Source organism: Egretta garzetta, unplaced genomic scaffold (genome assembly GCF_000687185.1).
Source record: "Egretta garzetta isolate BGI_Z169 unplaced genomic scaffold, ASM68718v1 scaffold96, whole genome shotgun sequence".
Lineage (NCBI taxonomy): Eukaryota > Metazoa > Chordata > Aves > Pelecaniformes > Ardeidae > Egretta > Egretta garzetta.
The window spans coordinates 1,416,320-1,430,183 of record NW_009259965.1 but is presented as its reverse complement, the minus strand read 5'-3'; the positions used below and the strand labels follow the sequence as shown (position 1 = coordinate 1,430,183).

At 41.1% G+C, this 13,864-nt stretch overlaps 1 protein-coding gene across 1 annotated transcript in view; it reads left to right on the top strand.

Annotated features, from left to right (window-relative positions):
• Positions 1–12,583, top strand: part of CPNE4 (copine 4) — a 190,139-nt gene extending 177,556 nt beyond the window's left edge. The window contains exons 13-15 of the mRNA XM_009640179.2: positions 3,388–3,521; positions 5,680–5,916; positions 12,452–12,583. Coding sequence (XP_009638474.1) covers positions 3,388–3,521; positions 5,680–5,916; positions 12,452–12,583 — 503 coding nt within the window. The remainder of the gene's footprint in view (positions 1–3,387; positions 3,522–5,679; positions 5,917–12,451) is intronic.
• The last annotated feature ends 1,281 nt before the right edge of the window (positions 12,584–13,864 follow it).

The window sequence follows — 13,864 nt, the reverse complement described above, 5'->3', positions numbered from 1 at the left end:
TGTTGCGCTTGGATTGTTGGACTGCCCCAGCCTCTGCAGGTCATATGCTTGAAATGTAATTGGGCATAAGTCCTACAGCTGCTTGATGAGCTCACACAGCTCTTTACATTGCTTTTATGGAGTTAAAGGAAGCTGAAATTACATCTGTGCATCCAAATGTGCCTATAAGGTTGTGAGCCAGCTTGAAGTTGAGATTTTAGTTCACACTGAGAGCAAAACAGACCTCAGAATTTTGTCTGGACCACCGTATTTTAAAATGTAGTTAGCTTGCCTGCTTCTGAACACAAACACATTGGCGTCCGCACAAGGCCTGATCCATTTAAAACATCTCAGTTAACAATGGTCGGTATTAGATGATAACATATTGCATGTAGTGTTCAAATATAGCTTTGTTTCCCAGTCTAAATGCAGGACATTTCTGACCTGCATACCTCAGGAAAAAAAACACACAAAAACACCCTAGCACTCTATGCAAAGAACACATTTTTTTACCCTCTCTTTGCTGCCTCTTTTGAGCCCAAGGCTAATTCTTTTCTCACACTGACACTGTTACATCATGATTTGTATTGATTGACCAGTACTTGAAAAGGCTGTCTCATCGCTATAGTGCCAGCAGCAGGTCAGAGGTTGGACAGACAAATACCTCTGCAAGTACAGAACTTATGATCCATACTGTACTATGTACACAAAGTAAAATGTAACAATGGAAATGAGAGGAGGTTAAAAAAAAAAGGAAGGAGCTGCTCTATGAGCTTTCTGTTGGTTTATGTCACTTAATATTTCTTATGTATTTAAACTTTATTTAGTTCTTTGCACAAGACTCAGTTATCTCAGTTAACCCACCACCTAAAAGGAGTTTTAGGGCTAAGGCGACATAAAAAGGTGGTTGCAGCACGAAAGAAGGCCAGGGAAGAAATTTTGCAGCACTCGCACATGTATCTATGAGATATAAAAAGCACTTCTTTGTCCTAAATGATACCATTTAAAATAATATCCATCTGGATGAAAGCGAGAAAAGGAGACAGATCAGAAGACGTGTTGTTTAATCTTCTGCTGCAGCTTGCTCATCACCTGCCTGTCACAGATGCTTGATTAGTTCCTACCGCCAATTGTCCTGCGCTGTTTTCTAGATGCTCTCACTGTATTAGGTGAGCCAGAGAGCAGTAACACCAGCGTGTCCTGTGGAGAGAGGATGCGAGAGGAAGAGGGAGAGAAAGTGCTTAGTGACCACACTATTTTTCCTTGTAATATTTAGCATACTTGCAAGAAAACAAAGGAGAATTACTGAAGAGTATCTTGCTTTAAACCAAGAGACAGAGGTTGGATCCAATACAAAAAGTAAGGGTCTAGTTTGCTTTTGGGGAATGAAATCCCTTTCTTTGTGGAAGTAGTGAGCTTTTGCTGGCACAAGGTAGTGTGAAGCATTATGCTACATTGTATAAAGACTCTGTATGAAGATGAAGACCACTGGAATTCATAAAATATGGATTTCCTCACCTTTCCTCCTCTATTACCATTTCCATTCTTGAAAATACTAGTATCTATAGCCTTACACTTAGTCTATTCATAGTATGTTATATCTATAGCCTTATACTTAGTATTTAGTCTTCATTGTCTGAGGAAGAAAGTGACAACCTCTAATCTGAATGAATGCTTCTACACATGCACGCATTTTACATGCATCTTAAACCCATACATATATGCATATACTGTATTTCATCAGAGCTATTGAAAGTGGATTTAAAATGTCAAGAGTTGAACTGTGAAGAAAAATGCACATTGGCTCTCTCTAAAATAAAGGAGTCCAAGAAAAGTAAGCTACAAAGCAAGCCACTCACATATCCAGTTGGAATTGAATATATAAGGACAGTAGATATTTCTAAAAGATATTAATTTGAAATAGCGGACAAGAAATTATGTTTCTAGAACATGTTCTAACATTTCTCAAAGGAAAGCAACTTTCTGACACCAACCACGCTAAATCTGTATGGAATACAGGGAGTAGGGTTTATCTCATACTATTTTAATGCATAAGAAAAAACCTCCAGTGTGTCTTGTCATCATCTTAGGGAAGATTTATGAGGCCTTCATACAAGATCACTAAGTATATGTAATGAAATCCTCAGCAGGTTTAAAATTGGGAGTTAACAAAAGGTCAGTTTTGCAATATGTAATTTAGTCACTGGAATTACCAAGGGAAATTTTGTAACATTACTCTACATTTTAGCCAATCATAGCGATAATTGGAGCGTGTTCCTTTGTCTGTGAGCACTGCAATGGAAAAACATGTTCGTAACTATCTATTAAGAGAGAAGACTGCGTTCTCCACCATTTTTTCACAGGAGGTTCAGGTGTACCTTTGTAAAGCAATTACAACTCCCTGTGATTTGTTAGTAACGGGTCTGTACCCATACATACTGTAAATATGGTTGTGTAAAACCTCGTGAGTGAGCGAGTCTCAGTGCAAACTGAAACTGGCTTAGGATCTGATTGAAGTCACTTCATTCTTCGGCATCCTTTACAAAGCTCTTCAGTCTATCACTTTCTTTCCAACTTTAGACCTCTAATCCTTTAGGTCTGGTAAGCTGGGAGTTCTGAATGCAGAGGCTAATGTGCATCACTTCAAGAAATCCTTCTTCTCGGTGATTGAAAACACCAATTTCCATTCTGTGATCTGTCAAGTGTGTCAGCAGAAATCTGTTCTCCCCAGTCTGGCTATATATCCTGAAATGAAAAAGCCAAAAATAGCTAGTTCTCCATCAAAACTTCTTGACTAACGCTCATTTTTCTGTAGACTGCAAAGCATCCTGCTGTTTCTTCCAAGATTTCACAGCTTTCACACCCAAATTCAACCTGTGAGCAATTATGCAAATTCACCCTGAAAAATTATTTTCTTAGCACAGGGGAGTCAGGTATTTGAAAAGATGTTTGAATTCCTTGACAGCTGTACGTTGTAAGTACAAAGGGCAAATCTGTTGGTAACTACCGTGATAAACAGAAATAAATATTTATCTGAAGAGGAGGAGAGAGAAGTGTTGAAGTGTTTTTAATTTCTGTCTACCCTTTTAGCATGAATCTCAGCTGGTGATCAGGAAGTGATCACTTACACCTTGAACTGAGAAGGATGGAAGCTCTTGCCTTGCAAGCCAAAAGCTGGAAAGTAGATGTTAAAAACAGCTGGGAATGAGAAGCGTGGTATAATGAATTATATATGACAAATTAGGTTCAAGGCAGCTAGAGACAGCTTCTCGGAAATTATATGAAGTTGTTAGTCCTTGCTAATCATGGTATTTTGAATTTATTCTTTAAGAACCTGCCTTTTGTTTACATTTTAAACAAGTGATGTGCTCCGCATTTATTTGCCTTTTGTGTGGCTTTTCATGGCAGGAATACAAGGTGTTGTGGAGGCTTATCAGAGCTGCCTTCCCAAGCTGCAGCTGTATGGGCCAACAAACATTGCTCCCATCATCCAGAAGGTGGCAAAATCGGCATCAGAGGAAACCAATACCAAGGAGGCCTCGGTAAGGGCGTAATGCTGTGTTTGGCTTTTTTCTTGTCTTGTGATGGATCTCTCGTAGGCCATCAAAACAAGGCCTTTCATGTGTGTGGATCATGCCTTCACAGTTTTCGCTAACTGCCTTCCCAGAAAGCAGCCTGGCTCTGCGTCAGCTGGAGCAGCGTATCTAGCCTTTATAGCTCTGATAGTCACAACTTTAAACTGTTTCCCCACTGTTCTGTTTCCTGCTTTTAGAGCTGTTTTACTGTAACACACCCAGTTCTTCACTGTGGAAACATAAATGGCACCACTAAGGTTACAAAAATCTAGAGCCCAAGCCCTAAAGTGTTGATCATACAAGGAGATGAGCTAAAACGTTTCCCTACCCAGACTACCCAATTTCAAGTCTCGAGAAGAGGCTGCACTAAAACTTTTTTGCTCAACTAGGGGATTTTTCCCACCATTCCTTTGAAGACTGTAGTGACACAGTTTTCAATTTGCTGTTACTGACACGTGCCTTTTAGAAATCAGGAGACAAGTCTGTTAGCCCGCATCTGATACAAAAACCATGACAGATTTCTTGGGCTAAAAGACTTAAGCATAGATCGCATTTTAAACGTACATCTTTGAAATGCATTAGGCTTATTTTTCTTCTGCCTTCCAGACAGAATGGGAGACAGGGAAAATAAGAGAATTGCAGACGTGAACAAGTAGGTCTGAAACATTTACAAGAGCAGTGTTGTGGGAGTAAAGGATGTAAGAGAGGACCTGTATACTGCAGCAAGAAAAATGCCAAGGTATAGGAGCAGAATAGAGCAGTGCATTGGCATGCATCTCATCACCAGGCCTGGAGCTTTCTCTAAGCTTTCTTCATGTGCTGAGCCTTTTTTTAAGTCCTATTAAGGCAGCAGCTCCCAAACATTCAGTCTGTTCATGAGTCTGGGCTTGTGATTGGCACTCCACCGCTGTTTCCAGGATCTTGATTACTATCCAGGTAATCAAGGTCCCAGTCCTAAAATGGGAAATCGCTATGTTTGACTTCCCATACCCACCTAATCCTGAGGTGGCTCACTCTGAACTAGTATGTCATATTGAATAAGTGGCTTCATTCTTCTAAACCTCAGCATGAGTCTTCAAGATAAAGGTTTCTCCCTGCATGTTTTGTTTTATTCATGGCAGGAGGTGATGAACAGAATGCTTTGAGTTTATATAGCTGTATATACATGAACTTTAATGATGTTTAGTGTGTTGGTATTGCTTGTGAAGAGCGAGCAAATTCTATGGCCTGTTCATTTCTCTTATTAATGCACATTTGTTAAATGACTCCAGCTGCCTAAGTGGATCCAAGTGAGAGTCACTCTTCCCCATTACCAAGTGAAGCTATGTCATAGCTCACGATCCCAGTTCAGTGGGCCTTGGAGTTTTGGGAAAGAAATGACGAGCGCACAAAATTGCTTGCTCTCCTTTAAAGAATGAGAAAACCTCTCTTCAGGGTCCTGTGTGAAGTGTTTGAAGATAGATATATTCCTCCCTGCACATGCCTTTGCTCTCCTTAGGGACCCCCTTACTCTGCGGAATGCAGTAGACCTGCCATGGTGCGGCGCTTCTCCCACATGCAGCAGTGGGTCACCCTCCAGCTTGCAGATGGCTGCACCCATCCCACTCGCCTGTTAAGCAAAGCTCCTCTGAAAAGTGCTGTCATAACCTCCCTGACAGCTCTGCTACAGGCTTGTAACGCTTCAGTACCCCATTCCTCCCTGCCTCCCACTGGTTCCCAAAGGGAAAAAAAATGTAATCGGAAGCTGTCAGCAGAAGTGATTGTGCGGCAGATGGAAAATATGGCTAGTGAGGATCTCAGGACTATTCCAGACATCCCAGGCAAAGTCCTGACTCTCCCAGCCCTAGCAGCTAGAAACCCCCTTTTCTACACTGTGCATCCCTTGGCTCTGTCCAGCGCCTGGGAATTACCTAAACTACAGCTAAACTCAAAAAGAGGGGAAATTAGTAGCTGAGGAGGTTTGGATGGGAAACGCACCTAATCTTTAAGTCACTATAAAGGCTCTTTTCTATTTAAAAAAGTCTGTGAGTGAGTTACCAGAAACACTTTTATACTAGAAAAAGGCAAGCAGCTTTGGAAGATAAACTAATGATATGATTTTTCACTTCTTGTCCAACAACTTCAGCAATATTTCATCTTGTTGATCCTGACGGATGGCGTCATCACAGACATGGCTGACACCAGAGAGGCCATTGTCCATGCCTCTCACCTTCCCATGTCAGTCATCATCGTTGGGGTGGGGAACGCCGATTTTAGTGACATGCAGATGCTGGATGGCGATGATGGGATCCTGAGGTCACCCAAGGGCGAGCCTGTGCTTCGAGACATTGTCCAGTTTGTGCCATTTAGGAACTTCAAACACGTAAGCTGACTTTTCCACCCATTCTGCAGAAGGGTGACTGTATATAACATATCATGAATGGTCCCTGGGGCTGGGCATAACTTTGGATGGGCATGAAGTGTTTAGTAAACCTACGGCATTATTGTCTCAGAAATGGAGAAAAAATGAATACAGAATGAAATGTGATCATTTAGTGAGTTGGCGAGGGTGGGGAAAGAAGAGATGGGGCAGAATCCATGTGCTTCTTGTGGTTCCAGTCCTTCCTTCCATTTTCTCCCTGATTTTAGAATCATAGAATCATGAATCACAGAATCAAATTTTAGTTTGGTCACCCTCCCTGACTTATTTTTCCTGGTGTCTCTTTTCCATTCTCTTTGCATCTGTTCTATTAGGACTACTGTATTCTGCTTTCTGTCTCTTCATTTCCACAGGTAGCTGAAATGGCTGTGGATTTGCACTCATGGTGTTCCCTAGGAGCCTGTTTCCTTATTGAAATTTAGGTCCCTAAGTTCTCAAAGCTAGGACTATCCACCCACAGCATCCTGGTGGCCTCCAAACCCTTAACCTGAATTCTGTACAAGAACAAATCCAAGGAAGTGCTGTTACTAAGAGCTTCCCTGTGCCCTCAGCCAGCGGTTCCTGTCTGAGCCCAGCATGGTATAGGAGACATTCTGTAGGAGAGGGAGAGACCCAGCATTAAATTGCCAAAGTTCAAATAATCCCTTGGCCACATACTTTTCTCCTCAGTCACCTGCCCTGCATTGCAGCATCTGTCCTGGACTTTTTCAGCAACTGGGTAGAGCCAGTGTTCACCCACAGAAGGAGCCTTCCCACACACAGCCAGGTTTTTCAGGGCCCTTTTCCCTCTGCAGTGCTGATCACATCCCTTTCCCTCTGTTTTTCCATCTTTCCCTCCCTTCCTCTCCCTCATTCCTTCTGTTACATTTAAGTGGTTCTCCAGAGTGTTTTTTTTTGCTCACCTCTGTGTCTAGGAAGTTTGAAGATTTCTTTACCGCACAGCGTAACTAACTCATTCTCCTCACGAGATTGCCTTTTCCCATCTGCTCTCATTCACTAGTGATCCTTAGATCTGGATTAGTCACACAGAAGTTGTCAACTCTGGATTGGTTTTGGTCTGCATGGGCGTTTGCAGTGCTTACATTCCTTTAGTTTTTCTAGGCTTTTTGTTACCACAGGAGATTTGTTTTGTTTTGTTTTGCTACTTCCCCGTTACCTTCACTTTATTTTCCTGTTCTCAGGAGCTGGGGTTTTTTTTCCTCACTTTCAGATACAATTTTGCCATGTTTGTCTTGAGATCTAGATGCACTTCTTACTTTTACAAACTCTAATGAGGAGTAAGAGAAACAGACGTGTTCCTCTTTTCTCTTCACCTTTATGTAAAGAATGGATCCTCATACGGTGTAAAACTCACCTTGCGCTATTAGCTCGGTGATACCACGCCAAATGACTGCAGATTTGCCACTGAATTGTAGATACATACATTCCTGTGTTGACGGTGCCACTCAGTCACCTACTCAGTATCTGCTGGAACAAAGTACGGGGGTGACCTGCTCATAGCTTGTGATTCTCCTTCATCGGATAATCACCAACGTGTTGTGCTGCACTGTAGTCTATTGTAAAAGTGTCGAGAGGCAAGTTATTTATGGGCTAGTGCTAGACCTACTTTTAATTAGTTGAAAATATGTTTCTGCAAGGAACTGGCAAAGCCAGCTGCATTTGTTATTTTTAGTTTCATTTTGTGATTTTATAACAAAGTTGAAATCATCCTGATTGAATAGATTAACACTGACAGTTGCAGTTCTGGGCACTGAATAAATTGTGCCTCTGGTGTTAACTTGTGAGTGATTCTATGTGTGATTTTAATTGCTAGCATTGGTCAAATGACAAGCATGTATTATTTTTAGCTGGTTTAGATTAACTTCCCCAGTACTGGGAGAGGATAGCAATCTTAAAAATTTACTGCTCTTGTTAAACAGTGATATTTTTCTCCCCCTTTCTCTCAGTAGCAGAGATAATATAGATATGATGTATTTGCTAGATCAGAAAAGTCAATATATCTTATGCAGCTTGATATTTAGTCTGTTTGTTGTGATCTTTCAGCGTTTCAACAAATTTTAGTGCAGTGGATGAGTGCCCATAACAACAGCCACTTCTGGTTAAACTTCTTTATTGTCATATCTCAAATACTCCCTCTCTCTACACAAAGTGACATTCACAGCTGTCTTGCTTACTTATACTCAGCACAAACAAAAGACCATGCCTTTTGCATCAACTAGTAAAATAATTTTTCATGGTAAAAGTGAGCGTGATATTTTGAATCCAACTTATCTTTTTCCCACAGAAAAAGGCGGATTTAACCCATTTGGGAGATTTTTCCCAGATCAGTTCTGATCACACACAAGAATTACCATAAATCAGCATATACATTTGACAGCTTTAAGTAAAAGATGTATTTAGTTAAAAAATCATGTGCCTTTTGTCAAACATACCTTGTGTTTAGTTTTGGTATTTAGGATGTTCAACTATTAAATAGAAAAAATAGTTGAAGGGTCTTTTTAGAAAGACAACAAAACATTGTGTGACTTTTATAGATTTTTCTGATAAATCAAGTATTTTTTTATGCCTAAATCCATATTACCCCTACTACTGACAGAAGGAGGGAAGAAAATGTTATTTGTGAACAATTATTTTTTATTTTGCTGGAACAGTAAACCAAAATTCATTTGGAGTCAACCCAAACAGTGGTTTTTTTTCATTACTTCAATTCTCAGGTCAGCCTCGAAATCAAAATCTCGTATCTATCCAAAGAGATCAAAAACATTATATCCAAAAGCTGCCCCTGTGAGAACACTGAAAGGAGGGAGAAAGAAGTTGTAAAAATAACCTATAGAGTTAATCCATTTTATAAGTTTGACTTCAGAGAAGGTTCTGATCCTGCATGGCACTCACACAGGCATTTAACACATTCCTATTAGTTGCAATTATTCACATACCTAAAACCTCACTTTAGTGTTTTACTGTCTCATGACCCAAGGTAGAAGAAAAGCTTTTTTATCGAGTTTTAATTTCCTACATGATGTGGTGTATCAGGAGTACCTCAGTAAAGTATCTTACCTTTTTGACTCTCTCTTTAAGGAATATCTTTGAAGCTATACAAATAATATTAATAATTGTAGTGATTCTTGGCAAATCCTGTCGTTGCAGAGGCTTAATAAAATCAAGGTAACCATTACTGTTTAAAAAAATGTCCCACTGTATAATGGGTGATGTGCAATTTGCTACAGGGGAACATAGCAAACAAAGGGAAAATATTTTGCCTGAACCCAAGTGAATTTTGTCTCTCTGTAATTATCACCACCCTGGCAATGTGAGTGTCCTTCACCTGGAACTATAGAACAGTGATGCTCACAACCACTGAAATGTAGTTGAAGAAAATCACCTGTCTCCATCCATTCACAGTCATATTTTGAGAGCTGAAATTGCCTGCCTTTAGGATGCATGATATATTTACTGTGCACAAATCTGATGCCACAGATAGATTGTATCCTACTCCGCATGGCATTTAATCATAAAGGCTAATAACTGTGACTTGATAGTACATATATCACAAATGAGTGCAGAAAGCACAGCGCTTAAGCACTGCAAGGAGGAATGTTTTGCGCAATGTATTGTAATTAAAGATTAAGCGTGGTGAAGCTATAGAACTGAATTGACAGTCATTTGTAATATACACCAATTACCATCATAGGGAATTGTTTTCCTGCTGCTGGCTGATCTGATTGTTGCGCAGTAGCCATCAGTTGAGAACTATTCATCTTGAGGTGTTTATTGCTAGGATGCTCTTTAAGCATAGCAGTTAAACAGTGGAGAAAACATCACAGTAAAACATTAATGTACCATCTGTGTTAAAAACCCAGCGAAGGTAAGCCTTACGCAGCACTGCTGAACTGGGGCTGGCTTTTCAGCTCAGAAGTTACTGGGTCTGATTCTTACTTATACAAATGCTGCTTTGCACCATCTGGTCTAGAAGCGAGAGTGCTTTACCACCACAAAAGTACGTAAGGTACAGGCAGCCCAAATCGTCAGACGGGAAATCACCCCTAACCCTGGTTTCAGGATGCTCCCTGCTAGAAAGAGCCTCAGGACCAACAGACATCACCGGCATGATGAAACTCTGTAAAGGAACAGTTGTCCAGGTTCAGACTGAAGCACGGAGTCAAGCCAGCTACCCCAGGGCAACTCTGTGTGGGGCCACACACTACCTGTGAGCCTGGGGGCACTGTAAATATGTTAGCTTAAACCCCAGTGAAAGGCTGTTTACTTCACATGCATGCTGGGCTCAGTTGACTCCTCAGGTGGTGGTGATGGAGCCGTGCACCTGAGCCCTGACAGAGCCTGGTCTGAGGGGCTGAAGGAAGAAGGGCCGAGGCATCGGGAGAGAGGGAAGTGGCAATGGGAGGATGATGCAGCGAGATGAGCGTTGGCCCAGTGTTCAGACACATGGACTACATGTCATTCAGAGACCTGGTGGCAAGTGCCACCAAAAAAACTGGGTTTTTTTTAAAGATAGGGCAGAATGAAGTTACCTGATTGCTAGGGCTTATGTTTGCAGCAATAGCCCAGAACTGTTCCCCCTCTCCCTGTTTTTACCCTTTATGTAGGGTTGTATTTTTCATAAGATGGCACAGGGGCAGGCTAAGGTATATACAGCTTTGGCACACTGGGAAGGAGATTAAAAAAACAGTAATTCTCAGTAGCAGCATAGAAATCAGCCGTTTGCCTGACTCCAAGGGGTATTTTCTGCTGATTTCAGTCAAAACAGGTTGAGGCAAGAACAGGGCAACTGTGGAAAGCCATGCATTTCACTCTGAAGGATTAAAAGAAATGGGTTCTGTTACTGTGTAACACCTGAGAACAGTCACTGCGCTGCCACACAAAGTAGGGGCTCTGCTTTGCCAGTTTGTTCATGCAGAAATGTAACCAGGCTTTTTTTGCCTGCACAAATATTTTGGTATAAATGTCACAGGAGGGAAACAGCAGTTCATTTTATTCCTTGCTAATGACATATGTGACTCCAAGTACCAAAATACACAAACCAGTTTTGTTTCTAGTTTTGCTAGCATTATCTTCGTATTTGTATTATTGTGACATTTGATACTGGAATTTATCATACCCCTGGATTAGGTTGCCTGTGTAGAGTTTACCATTTACATCCTATGTAAGCCTAATTTTAAGACTCTGGAAGGATAAGGATCCCACCCCATGAAACAGAGTAGGGCAATAAACAATCGATACAACTACTTTGTGACATGGTAGTTTTGAAACTGGCTGATAATATTACAGAAGGTGAGGAGGGAAGTGTTTGTTAGTGTGGTAAAAAGTACTTGGTGTGCAGAAGAAATGTGACCCAGCCACAGGTCGAGGAGTTCCCATGCATCGCCTGAGCTGCAATGTGTAAACCATGTCTGCTCTGTCTGGAGATAAAGACATTAGTTTAAACCTCTCAAACTGACATTTAAGCATTTGCATTTTGACTGTATTTCTGTGGTGGGCTCAAGAGGGAATATGGTTGGGCAGACTGCCTCCAGAGGGCTTAGAATCAGCTCTACCCAAATACTTAGAAACAAGCAAGTCCAAAACACAGAGCAGGACGGTGCTGTTGAGCCACATGGGAGAACAGGAGTCCACTTTTGTCACTGCCTAATTTGTGGGCTGAGGAAAATCCCTGCAGTACATGCAGGTAACGGTTGCCCACAAAACATCCACAGCCCCCCCTGTTTAAAATGAAGCATTGTCAGGGTGTGAGGTAGTGACTGTGTGTTGGCCACGGAGGAGGGCATGGTTTCTCATTGCACCAAGGGGTAGCCCTCCTCCCTGCCTGGGGCGAAAGCCAGTGGCCATCTCTATATCCGTCTCTACGTGCCAGGGTCATCACTTCTTCAGTCTGGTTGACACCCACCATTTATATGTTGCAGGAAGAGCTTTAAAGCCTCCACAAGGCTAGAACTGAAGCTTTCTCGTGACCATGATTTAATCCCAATGAAAACAAAATGCTTTTTATTGAACTAAAAACTTCCCCAGCCATTAAAACGCCGTTCCAGATCCTGAAGAGCAGAGTGGTGATGAAGGCCTCCCTTTTACAGTGATGTCCATTCATGTTCAGCTTGAGGCTCTGCAGGGTTCCTCGCCGAGTACTGATGAATGAAGTCTTTGCGGCCCTTTTCCCTGCGATACGGTGCTCTCCCAGAGTGCAGGGAAGTTCAGTTACCCTGAACTTAAAATAGTCCAAATGGACGTGAAAAACAGGCAGAGCACTTTTGGCTTTAGTGTACTTTTCAGGCAGCTACAGCTACAAGCCTAAACTGACTCACAAAATGAGTTTCCAAGAATAGCGCCGCTCACTTTCACTCTTTCTTGCCTCCCATTTCTGTACCATTCTTCCTACCTTGATCTCATGGCACCAGTGCCTCTGAAACCCATGGCACTTCTAGCAGAGAGACAGGTTAACACTTGTGTTTTCTACCATTTCCTGCAGGCATCCCCAGCTGCTCTAGCAAAAAGCGTTTTGGCTGAAGTTCCAAACCAAGTCGTGGACTATTACAATGGCAAAGGGATAAAACCAAAATGTATGTCAGAGTACGAGTCTTCCAGGACACTAGCTCCATGAACCTGCCTGCACTCTTTTACAAAATGAAAAAAGAAAAATGCTACCGTCTACAACTACTGTACTTAAAAATGAAACAAACAAAAAAAAATAGCACGTTTTGGTGATTTTTAACTAAAATAACCATTTTTTTTGCATGTGTAGCCTAAAGGCTTAAATCTGTTAAGCGGTTGTATTGTTGAAAACTTTTTATGAGAAAAAAAAATCCAGGAAAAAAAAAAGTGAACTCTCTTTACATTACAGCATGTCGCCTTGAAATAAAAAGTTATCTGTATCTGTTTTTTATACAGGTTTGTTGAAATTTTGCTAAATTTCTTATCTTTACACTGTAAAGCATTTTGAAATATTTATTGAGAGTCGATAGCCAAAATGTCTTTGGTTTAATCTGCTACGAACTGAGAGATTTTTCAAAATGGCAGATGCATGAACTGTATTTTGCATGTTTAAAATAAAAAAAACACAGTTTTGCAGTTGTTGTCTTTATTTCTCTCTCTGCCACAAGGCCACCTGCTTTCAACTTCCAATTTCCAAGAGAAGGTTAATAAGGTGTTTCAAGAGATACCTGGCCTGAAGCATGGACATTTCTAATGTTAGCAGCTTTATAACATGGGCACCCGAACATGCCCACTCAGTCTGCGGCCTGAGTAGCAATTTTTCAAAAGCCTGACACATCCAGCTGTGATGAAGAGTTCAGGCCGTAGCTGTAAACAGATCTGGCTTGCAGGTCATGATCCATCAGGATTGCATGTCTTAAAATATGCCCACTTAATCCATCCGATCTGGCTGGCTTTCAAATGGGTTGTACTTTGGCTACCCAAGTTTATAATCTCTTATGTCTGGGAAGTCTTATTTTGTTTCATTTGTATTTTTTAATCTCACACCCAATCTCCAACTTTGCGTGACACATTTTCCAAAAGAAATTTTGCACAGCCTGATTTTTTGATAGCCACTGATTTGTAACTGCACACACAGATCACTTGTGTGTGATAGAAAAACTGGCTTTGTACCAAAAGAATATTCAAGCCACCTTTTTTTTTTTTTTTAAAAGAGGACACACAAGGAGAGATTGGTAGTGGATTGATCTTTCCATTCAAATATTTATGTATATAAATGAAACAATTAGATCATTGTTATTCTTAGTGTTTGAATTTTGGCTTTTTCATTTTCTAAAAGACAACAGTGAAAGATGTGACTTGTTAGAGGTTAAGGTTAAAATTTGTCCAAAAATCATTTGCGGGGGATTGTTCGAAGGGCACGGCTTTGGACAAGTTGTGCTCCTGCTGA